This window comes from Thamnophis elegans, chromosome 7 (assembly GCF_009769535.1).
Source record: "Thamnophis elegans isolate rThaEle1 chromosome 7, rThaEle1.pri, whole genome shotgun sequence".
In the NCBI taxonomy this organism is placed as follows: domain Eukaryota; kingdom Metazoa; phylum Chordata; class Lepidosauria; order Squamata; family Colubridae; genus Thamnophis; species Thamnophis elegans.
In genome coordinates this window covers 34,903,309-34,924,333 of record NC_045547.1, presented here as the reverse complement: position 1 = coordinate 34,924,333, position 21,025 = coordinate 34,903,309, and the positions used below count along the sequence as shown (strand labels likewise).

General features: G+C 40.4%; 1 protein-coding gene across 2 annotated transcripts in view; it reads left to right on the top strand.

The window, feature by feature from the left end:
• Positions 1–454: 454 nt before the first annotated feature.
• The window catches only part of FAM234B (family with sequence similarity 234 member B), a 28,021-nt gene continuing 7,450 nt past the window's right edge, over positions 455–21,025 (top strand). The window contains exons 1-10 of one of the 2 annotated variants that reach the window (XM_032221286.1): positions 455–631; positions 4,775–5,167; positions 6,515–6,613; positions 6,972–7,160; positions 8,526–8,656; positions 9,088–9,235; positions 11,333–11,474; positions 14,105–14,260; positions 15,566–15,647; positions 17,666–17,821. In XM_032221286.1, the coding sequence (XP_032077177.1) occupies positions 604–631; positions 4,775–5,167; positions 6,515–6,613; positions 6,972–7,160; positions 8,526–8,656; positions 9,088–9,235; positions 11,333–11,474; positions 14,105–14,260; positions 15,566–15,647; positions 17,666–17,821 (1,524 nt within the window). In that variant the 5' untranslated portion in view covers positions 455–603. Of the gene's footprint in view, positions 632–1,312; positions 1,410–4,774; positions 5,168–6,514; positions 6,614–6,971; positions 7,161–8,525; positions 8,657–9,087; positions 9,236–11,332; positions 11,475–14,104; positions 14,261–15,565; positions 15,648–17,665; positions 17,822–21,025 lie in introns of those variants that run through there. The other variant, XM_032221285.1, reaches the window with a different exon arrangement.

The following is a 21,025-nucleotide window of genomic DNA, read 5'->3' as shown; positions in this document are numbered from 1 at the left end:
TTTCAAAAATAGATTGGACAGCCATTTGACAGGAATGATATAAGGTTTCCTGCCTTGAGCAGCAGGTTGGACTAGGAAACCCTATGATTTTATGTTTACCTATTCACTAACTTGCATGCACTATAGTTTCTTTTTAAATGGCATTACAGTGTCATTCATCTTTGAAAAGGTATTTTGTTATCCAGGTCAAGACTGTGGCATCACACATACTCTCATCCATGGATTGTTTCAGATCACTGTCAGCTTCCTTCTGTAGGCTGTAGTTGTTCTTAGCTGGAGCCAAAGTCCATCTTGGCTGCAAATCAAAACTGTGTTGAATATTGAGGCGTTAATGTTTATATACCTGGGACTACAAATATTCATGGTGCTATTTGCAGAAGCGAAAATGTTGGTGCCAAGAAGAGATGCCCCCTAATTTCCCTAGAAAGGACAAGAAACGCGCGTTCTAGTAGTAGAAAAACATTCTGATCCTGGATGTACTGTAAGCGGAAACCCTAATGGAGTATCTTGATCGTAAAGTTCATTTTCATTCTCAGATGCTTGAACGACTGTTGGCTAGGGACCAAAGAACTTGAAAGGCGCTTCCTCTAAAGACGCCTACTAATGCCCCCCTCCCCCCAACGTTTGAAACGTAAGTAACCTTTCCAGCCAACTTCCTCCCTCCTTCCCCCCCAATGAAAATACGGCTCCCCAAATGGGAACTGTAGTCCCAGTATATCAAGGGCAGAAGCGTTCTGTTTGGTCTGGCTTTTTCTGTCGAAAAGCAGCGGGATAAAGTAATCTGAACGTGAAAGAAACAGCAAAACACTTGTCGACTCTCGTCCCTTCCAATGCCTGGCAGCTGTCTCCTTCGAAGGAAGGGAGTATATAAACGGAAAGCCTTTGATTGAAAAAAATGTGATTTACTGTATTAGAATTGCCGAGGTGTGTGTGGGTGTGTATGGGGGGAGGGGAGTAGGAGAAGTCCTGGCGCCAAAGTATGCGCCAACCGAATATTAATTATCTCCTAGAAGTCCCAATATTAGCAAAGTTTGGCTCATCTCTTTAGTGTCCTAGCCGGAAAGGCTCCTTTAAAAAAACTGGTACCCAGCATTTTAGGAAAAGCTGAAGGGGATCCCTTGCATCATGTCATATGATCCAGGCACTTAGAAAAACAAAATTCCTTACGCTGATCACCTTAAGGCGGTCTCAGTTGTAAAATATATGCACTCGCAAAGCTAATTACAAACGCAGACCATCGGCTGTTTTCCCATCTACGTAATTTTCGTGCAAGCACGCTAAAGACCATTAACACCTTAATGCCTGCTGTCTGCAAAACTACACTTCCCAGGAGGCAGAAGAGTCGGGCGCATGCGCGTCTCCTGCCTCCAGCATGGCTACGGTGTTGTCACGGGCGCTGAAGCTGCCAGGTAGGGGTCTTGACTTGCAGCGTGCCAAACGGTGGTGGGAAATGCAGAGTGGGCAGGATGAGGATGACATCCCTGGAGTATGCAGGGCTGGGGGTTTTAGACTCGGATTTCTGAGTCCGAGGGAACATCCGGGTCCCATCTGGAGAATAGACCCACCAACCTCCTCCCCGCGTATATCCGGGTCCCAGCAGGTGCCCTTTATCTCTGACCATGATAGAGAAAAAAAAAAGATAAATGGATTGAAAGAATAAGGATAATTATTATGGGGAATGGAGAGGCGAATGAGATAAATCCTGGCTGTTAAGCGTTTGTGTGGATGCGCAGGTGCAGAGACCACCCAGTTCTTTTGCAGGGAGGAAAGGTTAACCTTGGTGGCAGAAGGAACTGGGGCAGGGCTGGTCCCAGGGAAAGTGATGGGGTTGAAGCTTTGAGATGGAGGAATGAGTAGGTATTGTTTTACTGTTGCGACAGAGATGGAAAATAGGTCTGCCTTTTTGTGCAATCTTTGTTCCTAAGAACAATTTGGATCAAAGTATTGCTAGCCAACATTTTTGCAAATATTTACATTTCACTAGGAATAACTCGTTTTTGGAAGTAAATGAATTATTTGAGAACTCACAGACAGTGATAATGGGAGCCAGATACTTTCTGGCTATGATACTATGTTGCAGTCACCTTCACTTTCATTCATGGAATTTTAGGGGGCTAAAATAATGCTTTTGGATTTTTGGAATATTTTCTTTTGTTTATTGGTAGAAAAGGGGAAAGGTAGAGCAGACAGAATAACAATGCAACCCTTGTTTATTGGCTGTGGTAACAGCTGTCCATTTGGAATCAGCCCAGCTGTTAGTGAAAGTGCTGGGAAGATTGTGGTTTATTTAACTGAGTTTTTGTCATCTCTTTAAACTTCAAGAGATATAACTATAATTAAAGTCTTATTTTAAGTTGAGTGAGGCTGCATATCACGCTGCGTACAATGGTCAGTGAATAATACCTTTCTTGTACAGCTTGACTTATCTTGTCCACTATTTTTTGTTGGGCTAGTTTTACCTTAAGAGTGAAGTCAATTAGGTGAGATGGATGATATAGGAATATGATGAATAAGCATGGTGGGTATTTTTTTTTACATTTTAATAGGTTTAACGGCTATAACCTGGTGTAAAGATGCAGAGAAACTTATTTAGAGAGAATTGAACAGTGAGAACTGTGAGTTGTTCTCTCTTCAGTGAATTGGGAAATTCTGGAAGATTAATTGAAACATTCCAGTTAAACACTAAATGAGTGTATTTTGGCACATAATTTGATTTGGTGAGTTAGAGCCCGAGAAATTCCAGACAAAAATGAGAAAGTACACCTAAGAAGATGACCTTATCTTCTGAAACTTAACATCTTGCTATTAGCTATAAATTTGGGGTATTCTAACTTCTAGTAGTTGTAACTAGCAAAAGTAAATCACATATCTTATAGCAATGTAAAGAGAACCAGTTTGGTGTCATAATTAAAATCTGGATAGAAACAGAGAGACTGAGTTCTAGTCCTGCTTTAGGCATGAAGCCAGCTGGTTGACCTTGGACCAGTCACATACACCTAATCCTAGGAAGGAGACAATAGCAACCACTTCCAAAATCATGCCAAGAAAACCTCAGGAAACCTGTCTGGGCAGGTGTGAGGAGTTAAGGCTGACTTAATGGCAAAAGAAAAAGAAAAAAAGTTCTGTAGAAAAGCCCTGTCATCTCTTATGCTGGAATTAGATTAATAATGGTTGACTTCAGATTCTGGTTTTCCTTTATCTTGTTTGCTCTGGCATAGATCTACAAATTCCCAGAAAAAGAAATCCCTGGAGAATTGAGATAATGCACTTCTGATTGGGAATTCTCTCAGCTGTCTTGCTCATTAGACTTGAAACCACTTAATCCCCTTTTAAAGCATTTCCCCCTTTCTATCAAATACAGCCTTTTCTCTGCATTATTTTTCCTTGTAGAATGCAGCCGTAGAGCGTGTATCCTATATTTTCCTTTTTAACCACAGGCATTGAGAATATTTAGCTCCAGTTGAGTTTGTGTAGTATGTTTTTCTTCACATTTGATATTTGATTTGGAATAGGTTTTTGTTACTGACATTTTAAAATGTATTTTTAATCCTTACTGAAAGAAAAAAAAAGAAAAATAAAGAGTTCATGAGGAGTGAGGTAGCAGATAAATGGAATAAAATTGAAAATTTTAACTGGAATATCTGCAGAGATGTAAAAGTAATAGCTTTGCTGCTTGGAATAAAGCTTGTATATCAAGTACTGTTGTTACACATGGGATGGGACAGTTGTGCAAAGGAGTGGCATTGCATTAAAAAATGATCACAATTATATTTGTGTTCAATCTGAAAGGGTCTATCAATGTCAAAGGTTTTCAGGAAACAAAACGTTGGAAAAATTTCATTGTCCAGTGTAAGTTTACAGTACTAGGCCGTAAACAATAGGCTACAAAATCAAAAGTGTTTTAATTATTGTGCTTTGAAAGAAGTTGACAAAAACTTTTTAACTGCCTTACCAAAAACATGGTTAAGAGCAGAGTTCACCAATCTTTCCGACATTGCAGACCAGGGATGGGGAGGGGGGAGGGGATGGTTTTGCACCAGAGGTGGGCAAGTGTGTGTGCACATGCAGCTCCATTTGTGCGAGTGGCAGGTACGTGCACCTGCTGCTTGTGCAAATGGAATGCATGTGCCGACACTTGTGATGTTCCGAAGGGCTCAAGGCCTGGTAGTAGGCCACAGCCCAGCAGTTGGGGACCCCTGGTTAAGAGGACAGAATTTTGGCACATATAGGCTAACCATAAAGAAACAACATAATAGCTTCAGAGAGTCTGCAGGTCTTTAAGAAGATGTTGGATAGCCAACTGTCTGAAACGGTATAGGGTTTCCTGCCTAGGCAGGGGGTTGAACTAGAAGATCTCCAAGGTCCCTTCTAACTCTGGTATTGTATTGTATTGTATTGTATTGTATTGTATTGTATTGTATTGTATTGTATTGTATTGTATTGTATTGTATTGTATTGTATAATTGTTTCCTATTATAAAAATGAAGGCATTAACAATTATATAACCCATACCCTTTTTTTCTTAGAAAAACTCTGCCTATAGTGAAATGGTTGTAAATAATTTTATTAAATAAAAATAAATAATATAATTCAAAATAAATTTTGAAATATAGACAGACTTTTTCTTCTGTCCAACAGTGTCATCTCCATGCAGCAAGCATGCCCATTACCTTATCTAATAAATTGCCTTCCTTTCCTTTGGATCATTTTTAGTGGTCCTGAAAACACCATAAGTTCTTTCAACAAATTTCTCACTTTCTGTTTACCTTCTCAGGTAAGAAAAGTCCAGACCTTGGAGAGTATGACCCTCTCACTCAGGCTGACAGTGATGAGAGCGAAGATGACTTGGTCCTCAATTTGCAGAAGAATGGTGGAGTTAAAAATGGGAAAAGTCCCCTAGGGGAAATCCAGGATGTTGATTCTGATGTGGAAACCTGTATTGCCAAGCAATATCTGTCGGAGGGTATGATGGAAGAGTACCCAAGTGAAATGAACAATGATTTGGAGCAGAAGACTGCCAGTTCCTTGATGCCTTTTTTGCGCACAGCCATGTTTTTACTCACTGTGGTTATCTCCATGATCCTTGTGCTGGTCTGTGCTTTCCTCATTCCTTGTCCACCAAGAGACTTGCATAATACTTGGATTCACAACTTAGGACAAGTAGCAGGTAAGAAATAATTGGAAATAAAATTTTAGATTATGAAATGTATACCCTACCAAGAAATGTACTGAGTGGTTTGTTGAAACTATAGATTCCAATAAAAGAGAATATTGGTAGCTCAGGGTTGAAATGTGGGCTCCTTGATGCTCTCTGAGCTTAATGTTTGATTATCCAAACTAGATAACATCATCAGTGCTAGTAAGATGTCCAGATTGCTGTCAGTTTATATTCTGGTGGCTTGCCTGTCAGTGTTGGGGTCTTAGAGATTATTTGGTTGGTTCTTTGACAGCATCTTGATTGGGGTATTGTATTTATTGAAAGTTTTGTTTTAGTTTAGTAAAAACTATCTTAGGTTATGTCCAATTAAGCAATTGTTCCAAATTGTCTCAAATTCCATGAACAAAACATATTAAAGCTTATTTTTAAACCAGGTACATGAATATAGCTATTTAATTCTGTGGCAGTTATTCTGTTCAAAGATTTATTTTCTTTGATTTTGAGTATAGCAATTACACATACATTGGATTAAATGCTCTATCCAGTTGAACTTTTAATGGCTAGGTATTTAATGTGCATATGTGAATCTTTTCAGTCATACATGGGAATGTTAACTAAATTTGATCTTTGGACAGAAGAAAAACAACAACTGAGAGCTGAAATTTAAGTTAATTTACCACTCCAAGAAACAAAACAATTATCTTTTATTTCTTAATTTGCTTAATTTGTTATTCTGTAGCTGGAAATGCCATGTCTAAATGCTGTTTTTGGTATCTCCATGTTTCCCACTTCAGAATTATATGGAAATGGTATAACTACTTTGATATTTAGTATAGTGCAAGATATTTCATATGTGCAAGAGCTATTATGTTGTAGAGTGTAGAGCAGAATTTGTAGTTTCTAAAAACCGCAGTATGATAGGAAGTAATCCTCAAAATAGCTTTACATTAATAACTTATCTTTGCTGTTGCATAGATTCCAGTTTGTTACTTTGGGCCAGTCCTGACATCAATTTTGTTCAATTCCTCTTTTCCTCATATTGAAATATTGCAGAACTCGAGAGGCATCTCATTCTGAATTTTCCTTTACATTTGTAGCAATAGTAGTGACATTAAGTTTCAGGATATGGGATCGGGATCAAATGCTTCTCAAGAATGTAGTTTTGTGAGATGTTAGCTTAACTGATGTGATTACAGTGGTCAAGAAATATATCTGAGTGGGCTAAGCTGCAGAAAGTAGTGAGATTACATTTACAACAAGATTTTTATGATACCCGTATCGATAGCCATCCTGAATATGCTTAGAATAGATGGGAGGTACACTTTGGAAAAGTGATTATTCCACCTTATTTTTCAGATGGAGTTCTGTTTCCACCAGAACTTTTTGATGTAAATAATGATGGTCTCCCTGATGTCTTACTCTCCTTCACAGCTTTGAAAAATGCTAGCGTGTTGGGTAAGTGTGCAAATTGTAATAAGTAATTTCAGAATTGAGAGCTTAATGAAATTGTAGCAAGCTGGCAGTCCACAAACCCAACCTTCTCTCTAGCAAACTTGCCTGCAAGGAACAGGAACACAATTTCGCCATATCTGGGTGACAGTTTTTAAACTAAATATTTAGTCCCTTTGATTTCTGACTGAACAATCACTTCAATTAATCAGTTGAATTAATTCACTTCCTGCGATATGTTGCAATGTATACTTTACTTTCCAAGTAGTCTTGGAAAAATTTGAAAGTAGCACAACCCTCCACAGCAGGTTTTTCCCTTTTCATTACAGAAAGATCAATTTACCTCTTCTACATGTGTCCTCAGGTGTCTCCACGCCATGGGTAACAATAATGGCACTTTCGGGTATGAACGGCAGCATCTTATGGTCCAGTCATGTTAAAGAAGAGATTCTAGGTGTGCAGTGTAAGAATTTGGACTCTGCGTTCTCTGCAGAGCCCGTCTGCCTTGTTACTGGGACCTCTACATTCCTCAGTCTTCTGAGTGCCTCATCAGGTAAGGTGACTTAGTGTAGCTAATAATCCACACTATTGAAAATGGGGAGTTTGGTAGCCCCTTTTCTGATTCATGGGTTTTATTAGAAGGGATAATGATAATAGTGTTGGACAGCTGCTTCCTTTTCTTCCAATACTTGAACTTTTAGATGAGAAGTGTCAAGGGTCTACTGTTCCATTGAATTGTCAACCTTCATTCTTGAGAGCTAATATGGATGATGATGATGATGATGATGATGATGATGATGATGAATTTTAAGAAGATAGTTGGTTGATATCTAGGATGCTGGCAGCAACCTGTATCAACCATCAGCACCAGTCAATTATATTTGTGATACAATTTTAAATGTTCAGTTAACTGAGTTTCATGTTTAATGAATAAAAGAGATAATAATAATAAAGATAATAAAAGGAGTAAATAATAAATAAATACATCAGCCACACTTTGTGGGTGGGTATACATACACAGTAAGCAGAGAATTAGATGTTCAGCAGAATGATGGCACGAGGGGGAAAAACTCTTCCAATGTCTAGTTGTCCTGGCATTCAATATTTTATAGCACCGTCCCGAGAGAAGGAGATGAAACAGTTTGTGTCCAGGATGTGAGGGGTCTGCAGTCATGTGACTACATTTTGGACGATTGGTAATTGGCTTGCATTTATGACAGGTTGCAGTAGGCTGTGGTCATGTGATTGCATTTTGTGATTAAAAAAAAACATTTTACAGCAAAAAAAAACACCTATTGAATAAGCTGGATTTGGACTTATGATCATGTGGCTTGCTTAATGACTGTGGTGATTCAAGTAACAAATAATTGGAAAATAGTCATGAAATCAAGTCTGATCACATGCGACTTGACCTTAGACTGCAATGGCTTATGACCAAAATTCTGAGCTCAATTGTGGTCGTAAGTCAAGTCAATAAATCCAGAACTGCTGGGCTTTGCAACATTGTCACCAAATATTGAGGGGGGGGGGAACCAAGATAAAAAGATTCCCAAACTTTTTGAGTTCATGTTGCTCCTCGTGGTTCCCAAACTGTGCCCATCGGCAATAAGAGTTTTGTTTATTAAGTAATAACTGTGACACTTCTGTAGGTTTGCTGGGGCAGCCCTGGGGCAATGCAGTGCACGGTTGGGAACCATGGACGTGACTTAATTATTGTATTTCCAGTGAACTTTAGAAATTAAATCATTGGAGTTGCGATCCTAACATACCTGGAAAGTGCTAAATTGAATATTTGATAAGATGTGACCATCTTGGTTGAAGTTTGTTCAATTGCCACCTTCCCATGCACCCTCACCTGTAAACCCTAGCCAGCTGGTAAGATGCTTCTTGGCTGATGCAAATGTATATCACCCTTTAGGTAAACCGGTTTGGACCTTTGATTCCCCCCACTTTTCCAATGGAATCTTGGCTGCTCCAGCTGTTATTATACCTGATGTGGATGGAGATCGGGTCAGCGATTTGATGGTCTTAACCCTTGGAAAAACACAGGTAGGGTGCATTTCGCAAGGAAAGAGGAAGATTTGAACACACTATTTTTTTTATAGCTTATCCCAACAGAGTGTCCAAAATATTTAGAGAATAACAGATTAGGCAATGCTAGAATAATTGCTTAATGAATAGTCTTCCACAATGTGCCAGCCTTTTTTTCTGAAACAGAAAAATATTATAAACTTTTGTTAATTCAAAAATGGCTAACTCAATTTTCCCTACATCATCTGACCCTCAGATAGATTGGCTAAAGAGACCAATCTAACCAAACCAAGAACCAAAGAAGTAAGAAACCTGATAAAATCTAACAGGATGCAGCTAGAAAATAATTTAATAATGTTTTTCATTCAGGGTTTCTTGGATGTGCATTGGATAGAGTGTGATTGGACTTCCATCTTCACATTCCCTCTACTTTTTTTTTTCTTATGTAGCCAGAATTAGGCTTTATCCTGATATCGGGTAAAACTGGAAACCCAGTGGGAGGACCTGTGAAGTACAGCATCAATAGAAGTGGAAAACTGATTGATCCACAGACTTACATTACCTGTCATGGAGCAGTCTACATCCTGTTTGGCTTTGGTAAAATGTCGATTTGCTTTCTTATTCTTATTTCTGAAGCATCCTGAAATTACATAAAAAGAGTTTGACCCATAAACCCTGGCAGCATTACTTTGGTCCTGATGACAAGCATTTCATGGGCTTCGCCTCCAGGATACTTATTTCTTTAATTAATAAATGCCAAAATCATAACAAGCATAGCAATTTACACTCCTAAAAATGTCTAGTTGGCATGGTGGGTAAAAAATGAAATCACTGTGGGCATAACTTTTCTGTAAAGCCCAACCCTATTCAGTATGTCTTTTAAAAGCTATCAACTCCTTTTATTTCACATATACATATAACTGGTACCATATTGCTTAGAAAGGTACCAATTTCTTTCATATAAAAAAGCTAAAAATATAATGATACCTGAGCAGAAAGGAAATGGCCCAAAGAGTAGAGGAAACAAAAAAAACCCAGCTCCTAATTGACAAGATGATTTTGGAAACCTGCAATAGAAGGAAAATGAACTTGAATGCAAAAGAAGGCATTCAACTCCCTGCCACATGAAATACAATCAAGGCAATGAACACCAGGGCAATTTGAGTCATTAAATACACATTTGGAAGGATGGACTGGACGCAAGCAGAATTAAAAGCCCAAGTTAGGAAAGTGAGAAAAATAATGAACTCATGGTATTCATTCACAGTCATGTTGACATACTACTTAGCAAGGATTGTGGATGGGTATGAAATGTTGCAAGTACGCAAAAGTTGAAAAAAAAGGGGGGGGATTGGAAGAATATCTGAAGGACAATGAAGAAGATACAAGCTTGTACACAGTGAAGACTTACTGCGTACCAGAGAGACCAAACTGGCTTGCAAGAAAGACCAAATGAAAAATAGAAAAGAGATGTGGAAAGGTAATTACATGATCAGTACACAAACAAAAACCTAGCAGGCAAAGTAGAGAACAAGAAATTGCTAGGAGCAGGAAAATTGAAAAGAGACACAGAGGGACTAATTCTGACTGCACAGACTTAAGCTTTAAGAACAAATGCATACAAAACTAGAATTGCGAAGATGTTACCAGACTGCAAATGCCATCTCTGCAAAGAAGCTGAAGAAAGAGTGGTTGCCTGTTTAGCTGCTGCCAGACAATCACACAGACTGACTGCAAATAATGGCATGACAGAGTAGCAAGAATGGTGCATTGGAAGATCTGCAAGAAATCCCATTTGTTTGCAAGCATGAACTAGTAAAAACAAAGTAGACAAAGTAATGGAAAATGAAGAAGATAAAAGTGCTCTGGGATTTTAGAGTTCAAACATACAAACACCTGCCACAGAACATCCTAGACTTAACAATTGTTGATAAGAAAGGCAAAAAAGTTTGGATAATGGATGTAGCAGGACCGGGAGACAGTAAAAGAGAAGGAACTCTCTGAAAAATCACAAAGTACAAAGGCCTACAAATAGAAGTATAGAACTATGATGGCAAAAGAAAGCAAACATAGTATCAATATTAATACTAATACACACCTTGGGTGCAATCCCAGAATATCTGGAGCACCACTTAAACATCAGCATCGACAAATCACCACTAGTCAATTACAAAAGGCAGGTTTATTTGGAAAAGCTTACATCCTGCAGCAATACCTTTATCGTGATCAAACATCTGCCTATCCCAGGTCCTCAGAAAGGACTTGATAGGTAGGTTAAAATGCCAAATCCAGCCTAAACATCTGGCTGACTGTGTGATCAACCACAATAATAATGTAGATAATAGGTCACATTAATACCAATGCAAAGAGACTTGTAGGAGTATTCTATAATGCAGAACTAGTGCATGTGTTCTGCACTAAATGAGTCCATGTCTCTTCTTGGAAAACATGGAGAGTATATGTAAAGAGCTCTAACAGAAAAATCCACTGCTCCAAACTTAGATTCCAAGATCAACTCAACAGAAATATGATTATTGTAGAATAGCTAGAATTTTTATCTCTATACATAATAAAGGCCCCATAGTGATGGGATGTCCCTGTTTAATGTCTGTAACTTTCCAGCTGCTGACTGATTTCGCACCTGCTTTATCAAACACAACAAAATTTTAGACTTTGCATTTCCTTTCTACCTAGGTCGGGTCTATGCAGTTGCTTTACGAGATATCTTTGCGCAGGCCAGAAATCACGATAATTTCCCTCCAGTGCTGCAGCACGAAGAACCAGAATGGGAGAAACACAGATCGATCAATTTGTCAGAGTTCATTGATATTTACAGGTGGGACACTTACCTTTTCTCTACAGTGAAATTTGTGAATCACCCAGTTTTAATTCGGTGTGAAATGCACAAATCTTCAGCTGGCTAAAGATTCAAGAAATGAGTGTGATGATACAGGTTTTATTTTTTTTAATGGTTGCCATTGCTCAAAGGGGTGTTTTTCCTTTCATTGAAGTTGACTGTCCAATAATATTTGTTGTTGTGATCCAAGTCCAAAATACATAAACTGTAAATCAAGTTTAAACTAAAATTGCAATTGGGCAAAAGCAATGTGTCGTGCACTAGAAATATCTATGTATTACAAAAAACTCTTATTGTCACGACGTTTAATTGGATGAAAGAATGAATGACAATATTTGGCCCATGACTTCAGAGAGAACAAGGGAATGAAATTTGGGGTGCTTGCGGCTTTTGCTGGGCTGCTGCTGTGGTCATATGATCTCCATTTTCAATGTTCTGTGACAGTTTCCCAGCCAATCTTGCAATCTCTTGCTCCCTCCCTCCCTCCCTGCCCCACCCAACAGCAGCAACTTGCCTGCCCATTGGGAAGGAATATGGGGGCAGGGGGAAGGGATGGAGGAATCAAGGGAAGGAGGGAGATTTCCAATGCCCCTGCCAAATTCCCACAAGAAAATTCAATAGAGAAACCAGCAGGAAGTTAGAAGTTGCTTTGGCCCAAATTAGAAAACTCTGTCAGAGTCCACTGTGTTTATTATGCTGCTACACAGAATTTTGCAATGTGGTACGTAATAGCGGGGAGATTGATTGTCCTGCAGCATTGAACATTTGACATGCTGCTTCTTTGTTTTTCTCTAGAGGCACAGACCTGGGGCCTCAGGCACAGGCGGCCTCCGAAAGCTTTGAATGCAGACCTTGGAACCTGCCCAAAAGTGATTGTTGAATTCTAATATCTAATCTTGCAGAAGGGAATTATTATTCAAGACCATAGGCTGTAACTCTATTTCTTTATTTTAGTTAGTTTAATCTAATTTAATGAAATTAAATCATTTTGGATTTTTCCTGCTTTTACATGTTTTCTGGGGGGGGGGAACCCCCAGATATCTAAAGACTTTGCATACAGGCAGTCCTTAACTTACAACAATTCATTTCACAACAGTAGTGACGTGATCATTTTTGCACTTATGACTGTCACAACATCTCCATGGGTGCATCATGCTTCGGGTTTACTCTCCTAAGGAGGTGGGCATCAAGAAGAAGGGCCTTCTCCATAGTGGCTCCCTCCCTGTGGAACATCATCCCTGCAGAGATAAGATTGGCCTCCATTTTGACACTCTTTCGCAAGGCTCTGAAGATATGGTTGTGCCAATGGACCTATGGACCCCAAAATGACATGGAGCTCATCAATTGGCTTGTTTGATTATTGTCACTGTGTGTGTGTGTGTATGTGTGTGTGTGTGTTTGTATTGTTTTGGTATTGGGATTTTATACTTGTCCACCCAGTGGACAAGTGTCATATAAATAAAAAGTAATCAGAATTTAGGCACTTGTCAACTTGCATGTATTTATGAAGACTGCAGTATCCCAGGGTTGTGTGATTCCCATTTGAGACCTTCTCAGTTGGATTCCAACAAGCAGAGTCAATGGGGGAAGTTGGATTTGCTTAACAGCCACATGATTCATTTAATAACTGTAGTAATTTACTTAACCACTGTAGCAAAGAAAAAGGTTGTAAAAATTTCCAACTGCCTTGCTTAGCAACAGAAATTTTGGTCCCAATTATGATCCTAAAGCAAGGACTACCGATATACCATAATTATTTCTTAGCAAAGTGCAGGACAATTGCCTTAAACCTACCACAAACATTTTATGCTGGAATTAGTTTTTAGTATTCTGTTCAAATTATGCGGCAATATTTCTGGTGGGCTTAAAAAGTAAAAGTCTGAAGGGTCTCTCGCAAACTCCCAGCAATAGCAATAAGACTTATATACTGTTTCACAGTGCTTTACAGGCCTCTCTAAGTGGTTTACAGAGTGAGCATATTTTCCCCAACAATCTGGGTCCTCATTTTACCCACCTCCAAAGGATGGAAGGCTGAGTCAACCTTGAGCTTGAGCTGATGAGAATCAAACTGTCAAACTGCAGTCAGCTAGCAGTCAGCAGAAGTAAAGGCACTAACAATTCTTCCTTTTTTTTCTTGCATAAATGTCTTGGCTAAAGTGCTCTCTCTGAGCCTCAAATACCCAACATAATTGTTTTGTGGTTAAAATTAGAAGATTCCAAGGACAGAAATCACAACAACAACCAGCTGAATGGTAGCACTTATCCAGCCTGTGTAAATCTAGAAAAGTTAAACTGAGACAGAACTATTTTTTAAAAAATTTTTTTGTTACTTTTACAATAATAACAGAAAAATAAAACAGATGGTGCAGACCTGGTTAATACTTGAAGCAGAGACCATCAGAAACTTCTAGGCTTATACAATACACTGGAAATTGTGGGGGGGGGGGGAACCACATTAGAAGAAAAAATGGGGAACCTGTTCTGTACTGCACTGCTGCCATAACAATGAGTCTGTGACTAGAAAAACAGTGGGAATTGAGTGTACTGGGAAAATGATTGACATTACTGTAATTTACTCGTTACTTTTGTTTGCTCTCTGTATCTTGCAGTGGTGGCGTTGTGTTTCTACAGGCAGTGAAATCTCCTGACAGCAATTGCAGTGACCTTTTGATCACCACTGAACATGGTTTGACTTTACTGCGAGGTCAAGATTTGGAACAGCTTTGGACTCTAAAGAAGCAAGATATGGATATGGATATTGACAGGTTACTGAGTTTGAGGGGTGGAGGGAATATGATCTTTTCTGCTTCTCCTGTTAAGCTCATATGTAATGGCAGGTTAATAGGGAACAACTGTTGTTAGTGTTAATCTATAGGCGCTTCCTCTCAGCTTTGTGGGATGTTTTCCCTCTTAAATCAGTTTTCCTTAAATCTAGTTAAGCTGGCTTGAGTTTTGGGGAGTTGGCATTCAGTGCTTCTAGTGAATCATCAAGTTGGGTCAGGTTGATCTGGAGAACAGCTCTAAGCAACTGAAAGAGATATTCATCTGAACCTTTGATGGCTGGTGTTTTTTTTTTAAAATTATTCCATTAATATAACATGTCTGTAATGTCATAAATTGAGTCTCAGACATGAAAATAAGTTAAATTGTAGAGGAAAGTAATTACTGACGTCAACATCAACATTTATCATTATGGAAGCAGGGAATTCATTCTATTTTTGGCTAAGCAGTTATTCACTTACCTGCCACATTCTTGTTAGTAACCCTTATTAGTGGAAGTTTCTCCTCTCAGAAATCTGGCTGGCCTTTGTTGCCTTCAAGGGAGCAATGAATATATTTCCCCCTTTTAGTTGTTTGACTCATTTAAGTTATTCCCTTGGTGTTAGATGAACAGGTACATCTTTAGTTTATGCCTAAAGCTTCCTAGATGCAGCAGCAGCCCTAACTAGATGAGAAATATTATCACACACATTTTAGACAAGCTACCTCTGACTATGAAAGTAGTTATGAATTTGCAGTTGAAACAAGAAGCTTGGTATTACCAGTAGCATTAAAAAAGGTGTTGGTTTGTTCAAGTCCAAATGTGCGGTGTACCTATGTGTATATGTGTGTGTGTATGTGTGTAATCCTAGTCATATTAAAAAGATGCATAAAAGAGTCATGAGGCTTTGAAGGCTACCTGTTTTTGTATTATGTGAAGTACGTGCACAAGATTAATCTCCAGGCACTACTCTGAACAGGGGCATAGTGGCCATAAAGGACACAAAGCTTCAAATGAAGTAGAAATTTAGCTGAATCCGATTCTACTCAAGTGGGAAAAAATGCTGCTAGGAAATTCAAGATATTACTAGGGCCCAAAACTGTAACTTTGCTTTTGTTTTAACAACTACTGGTCTCCTGATTAAGAGAGCAGATTAAGTGGACAAACACTCTGAAAACTTCTCACGAAGTCTAGGCTTGTAGGAATGCAGATGTGCTCCAATGAAGGAAAAGTTACTTCTTTCCAGGCATGGACATAAGATGTTTCATTTGTCTACATTTCAGTGTGAATTCTTTCTTCATTTTTACAGTCAGCCTTGCCCAGGATACTTCAATGATGATCAAACTTTGGACTTCATGCTTCAGGGCCAGCATGGAAACGTCTCTAGAAAGGTACAGTTACGACTTTCTTACAGTGGTGGGATTCAAATTTTTTTACTACCGGTTCTGTGGTGTGGCTTGGTGGGAGGGGCAGGGGAAGGATACTGTAAAATCTCCAATCCCTCCCCACTCCAGGGGAAGGATACTGGAAAATCTCCATTCCCACCCCTCTCCAGGGGAAGGATACTGTAAAATCTTCATTCCCACCCCACTCCAGGGGAAGGATACTATAAAATCTTCATTCCCACTCCTCTCCAGGGGAAGGATACTGTAAAATCTCCAATCCCTCCCCACTCCAGGGGAAGGATACTGTAAAATCTTCATTCCCACCCCACTCCAGGAGAAGGATACTGTAAAATCTCCATTCCCTCCCCTCTCCAGGGGAAGGATACTGTAAAATCTTCATTCCCACCCCACTCCAGGGGAAGGATACTGTAAAATCTTCATTCCCTCCCCTCTCCAGGGGAAGGATACTGTAAAATCTTCATTCCCACCCCACTCCAGGAGAAGGATACTGTAAAATCTCCATTCCCTCCCCTCTCCAGGGGAAGGATACTGTAAAATCTCCATTCCCTCCCCTCTCCAGGGGAAGGATACTGTAAAATCTTCATTCCCACCCCACTCCAGGGGAAGGATACTGTAAAATCTCCAATCCCTCTCCACTCCAGGGGAAGGATACTGTAAAAATCTCCATTTCCACCCCTCTCCAGGGGAAGGATACTGGAAAATCTCCATTCCCACCCCTCTCCAGGGGAAGGATACTGTAAAATCTTCATTCCTACCCCACTCCAGGGGAAGGATACTGTAAAAATCTCCATTCCCTCCCCACTCCAGGGGAAGGATACTGTAAAATCTTCATCCCCACCTCACTCCAGGGGAAGGATATTGTAAAATCTTCATTCCCACCCCACTCCAGGGGAAGGATACTGTAAAAATCTCCATTCCCTCCCCTCTCCAGGGGAAAGATACTGTAAAATCTCCATTCCTTCCCCACTCCAGGGGAAGGATACTGTAAAAATCTCCATTCCCTCCCCTCTCCAGGGGAAGGATACTGGAAAATCTCCATTCCCACCCCTCTCCAGGAGAAGGATATTGTAAAATCTTCATTCCCACCCCACTCCAGGGGAAGGATACTGTAAAAATCTCCATTCCTTCCCTATTCCAGGGGAAGGATACTGTAAAATCTTTATTCCCACCCCACTCCAGGGGAAGGATACTGTAAAAATCTCCATTCCCTCCCCTCTCCAGGGGAAGGATACTGTAAAATGTTCATTCACACCCCACTCCAGAGGAAGGTTATTGCAAAATCCCCATTTCCTCCTGATCAGCTGGGACTCGGGAGGCAGAGAATAGATGGGGGGGCAGGGGTGGGGCCATTCAGAGGTAGTATTTACTGGTTTTCTGAACTACTGGTTCTCCAGAACTGGTCACAACCTGCTGAATACCACCTCTGATACAATCCTCTGCAATCTTAACTATTCAGGCAGGTAGCTCCAAAGTAAATGTTTATTGCATTTTTCCTCAACCCAATGCTGGTTGGAAATTCTGCATTTGAAGAGCACCAGATCGGGAAAGCGTTGTATAGCTGCCCAATGTGCAATTTACAGTCAATCCATTGTGACAAGAGTATTACTTGAATTCTAATTCAAGATAAGCCAGATGGTTCCCTCCCCTTGGTATTTTGGATTTTAATTCCTACAAGTTGTGCTTAGTGGCAGCATAATGTAGAATATGTAGTTCATGCCATTCAAATGTGTCTGTTGTTGATACAGCTATGACCTCTCTTCTAAACAGTGACCAAAGAAGTTGCTTCAGCTTGTCATGTGATCATTCATTTACAAGAGTTGATAAGCCCAAACTAGACATTAAAGCACCTTGGCATTTAATGTGCATCTTTTAAGAATGGTAATGAAAGGGAACACAACAGATGTGCAAAGGGTGTTTAATCCCCTTTTTCACTTCTCTTCCACTTCCCACACTTCCCCCCCATGAAGTTTTATCTTGCTAATTCTGGGTTTCTTTGTTTTCAGATTCTGGTTGTGGATGGTAAATCAGGACTGCCAGTTTGGAATTATGAGCTGCCGTATCACATGAGAAAATCAGATGCACAGTCAGTGCTGACTTTGGACAAAAAATCTGTCTTTCTTTTCTGGGCTAATGAGAAGCAATCTCTCTTCAAAAGCTTGGTGAGTGCAGAGTTCTTGAGTTTGGAGGAGGCATTTGCCCTGAAACCACACTATCTAATTATGTTTGAAAACAAGCTGCAGTTATGTAAGGGCATGAAAAACATTTTGCCCATTCTATCTTCCTTTTCTGATTGTATGTGTTTCCGTACTTTGAAACAATTTTTTGGGGAAAGAATTATTTTCATTTCTGTGAATATTTTCCTGGCCCATTTCTTTATTTAAACACATATATGCACATCTGTCATCAGCTTGAATCAAAGGCTTATTCCCTGAAGGTTATGGACCATCATCTACCCTGCTGTGTACATCAGGTTGTTAGATGGAAGGTTTTTAATTTTCCCTTGTAGGGCTGAGAGAGAGACAGATTGGCCCAAAGTCAACAAACCAATTTTAATGCCTATAGGACAGAGGTGCCAAACTCACATCATCAGGGCATCACATGATGTATCAGTACTTCCCCCCCCCTTCATTATACTGGGTATGGGCGTGGCCAGCTTATGACGCATCTGGCCCGCAAGTTTGACAGCCCTGCTATAGGAGGACTAGATCCTTGGGTCTCTCTTCTCCTAGTATAGTAAACATTACATTTGTCACTCTCTTTCCCTTCCCATCCCCCAACCCTACATTTTCTACACTTTAAGAACAACTTCCTTTGGCAAAAAAGCATCAATCTAATGCAGTATAGCAACTGCAAAACCCAGGCATTATGCATTTAAAGCATATACACGGAAACTGCTTTGGTCGCGCTGATCGATGATCTCTGGAGAACCAGGGACAGGGGTTATGCCTCTGTCCTAGTGCTCCTTGACCTCTCAGCGGCCTTCGATACCATCGACCATGGTATCCTTCTGCGGCGGTTGCGGGAGGTAGGAGTGGGAGGCACCGTCCTTCGGTGGTTCTCCTACCTCTCGGACAGGTCGCAGTCGGTATTGGTTGGAGGGCAGAGGTCGACCCCTAGGCCCCTTAAGTATGGGGTGCCGCAGGGTTCGGTCCTGTCCCCCCTCCTGTTTAACATCTACATGAAGCCACTGGGTGAGATCATTCGGCGGCACGGGATAAAATACCACCAATATGCGGACGATACACAGTTGTATCTGCCCGCCCTGTGCCAACTCAGTGAAGCGGTTGACGTGATGTGTCAGTGCCTGGATTCTGTTAGGGTCTGGATGGGTGTGAACAAGCTTGCACTCAATCCCGACAAGACCGAGTGGCTTGTGTTTTTCCCTCCCAATAATTGGCCTTGTATTCCAACTCTCAGGCTGGGGGGTGAAATTATACGCCCCTCAGACAGGGTGCGCAATTTGGGAATCCTCCTGGATCCACAGCTGACTTTAGAGCATCATTTGTCAGCTGTGACCAGGGGGACATTTGCCCAGGTTCGCCTGGTGCACCAATTGCATCCCTACCTGAACCGGGAGGCACTCAGAACAGTCACTCACGCCCTTGTGACCTCAAGACTGGATTACTGTAATGCGCTCTACATGGGGCAGCCCTTGAAGAGCATTCGGAGACTTCAGCTTGTCCAGAATGCAGCCGCGCGAGCGATTGTGGGTGCACCTCGGTACACCCACGTTACACCTATCCTCTGCGAGCTGCACTGGCTGCCTATTGGACTCCGGTTGCGCTTCAAGGTGCTAGCCGTTACTTTTAAAGCCCTACATGGTATCGGACCTGGGTACTTGAGAGACCGCCTTCTGCCAATTACCTCCTCACGACCAATTAGATCCCACAGATTAGGCTTCCTCCGGATCCCATCAACTAGCCAGTGTCGATTGTCGATCCCCCGGGGGAGGGCCTTCTTTGTGGCTGCTCCAGCCCTCTGGAACGATCTCCCCATGGAGATTCGGACCCTTGCCACCCTTCAGGCTTTCCGCAAGCTGTTAAAACCTGGCTATTCCGGCAGGCCTAGGGCTGATGAGTTCCCAGTCCCACTCGAATTGTTGTGGCTGTTGATGAGTTTTTAATCTGTTTTGTATTTGTCTGTCTTTTCATTTTTTGTACTTCCCCTTTTCCCTATTTAGTTTGTTAGCCGCCCTGAGTCCCCTCGGTGAATAGGGCGGCATACAAGTTCAATAAAACTAAACTAAACTAAACATGATAAGAGATAAGAAATAAGCTTTTAAAAGCCAATAAGTGTTTGGACCCACATTTTTTTTCCTAGGCAAGGAAATTCCCATGGGGCTTGAATTTCTCTTGTACCTGCCTGTCTGGACCGTCTTTATAGTAGATTGACAAGTAGGGTCAGAGTAATATAGATACAGGCAATGCTTAAACATATTAGTCTCAGATTATGTGATTATCAGAATCTTAAACTGGAATTGGAAGCAAATTCCAGTTCTGAATAGGCGAGCTTTTTATTCCCATGTATCCTAGTTAGCAAAGCCATTGGCAAATTATGGAAGCTACAGACCTAATCATCTGAAAACATCAAATTGTGTCTCCTGTTGAAATTTCACACTAGCTGCCTTAGAAAAGATAAATATTACCTTTCCATTTCTGGAATCTTGATTATTTTTTCAAATGTTTGCCAGTTCCATTAAACTTATAAAACCATAATGGCTTTGAGTTGGACATGTTTGTCAGATCACACATGTTGGAAGATGTAGCTATGTTTATTTTGAACGGGTGTTCAACCTGGCATGCTATGGAATCGCTGTTGCCCTAGATATAAATCCAAGCTGGGGAACACACCTTACATTTTAGGAGAATTATTTAGCAGCTACAAAAGTTTGAAAACAACAGTGTCTTTTAACAAAGGGGCTTATTACTCTGTCAGTGAGCAGTAGTAATATTCATTACTGCAATGCAGCTTTGACCACCTTGAGATAATCTTCATGCTAAGATTGCATAAACAATCGTTATTCATCTCAGCCAAGCTATTTCGGCTACACACAGTAAAAGGAAGGATAACATTGACCAAACTCTTAATGTTAAAGTTGATAAATGCATACATATAAGGAACTGAATAAAATACGTTCAATAAACATAAAGGACTAGCACAACTGGAGAGAAATCTGGTACAGATAGTCTTCGACTTATGACCAGAATGGAGCCCAAAATTTCTTTTGCTAAGTAGAACATTAGTTAAGTGAATTTTGCCCCGTTTTACCACCTTTCTTGCCACATTTGTTAAGTGAATCACTGCAGTTGTTAATTTAGTAACATGGTTGTTAAGTGAATCTGACTTCCCCATTGGATTTGCTT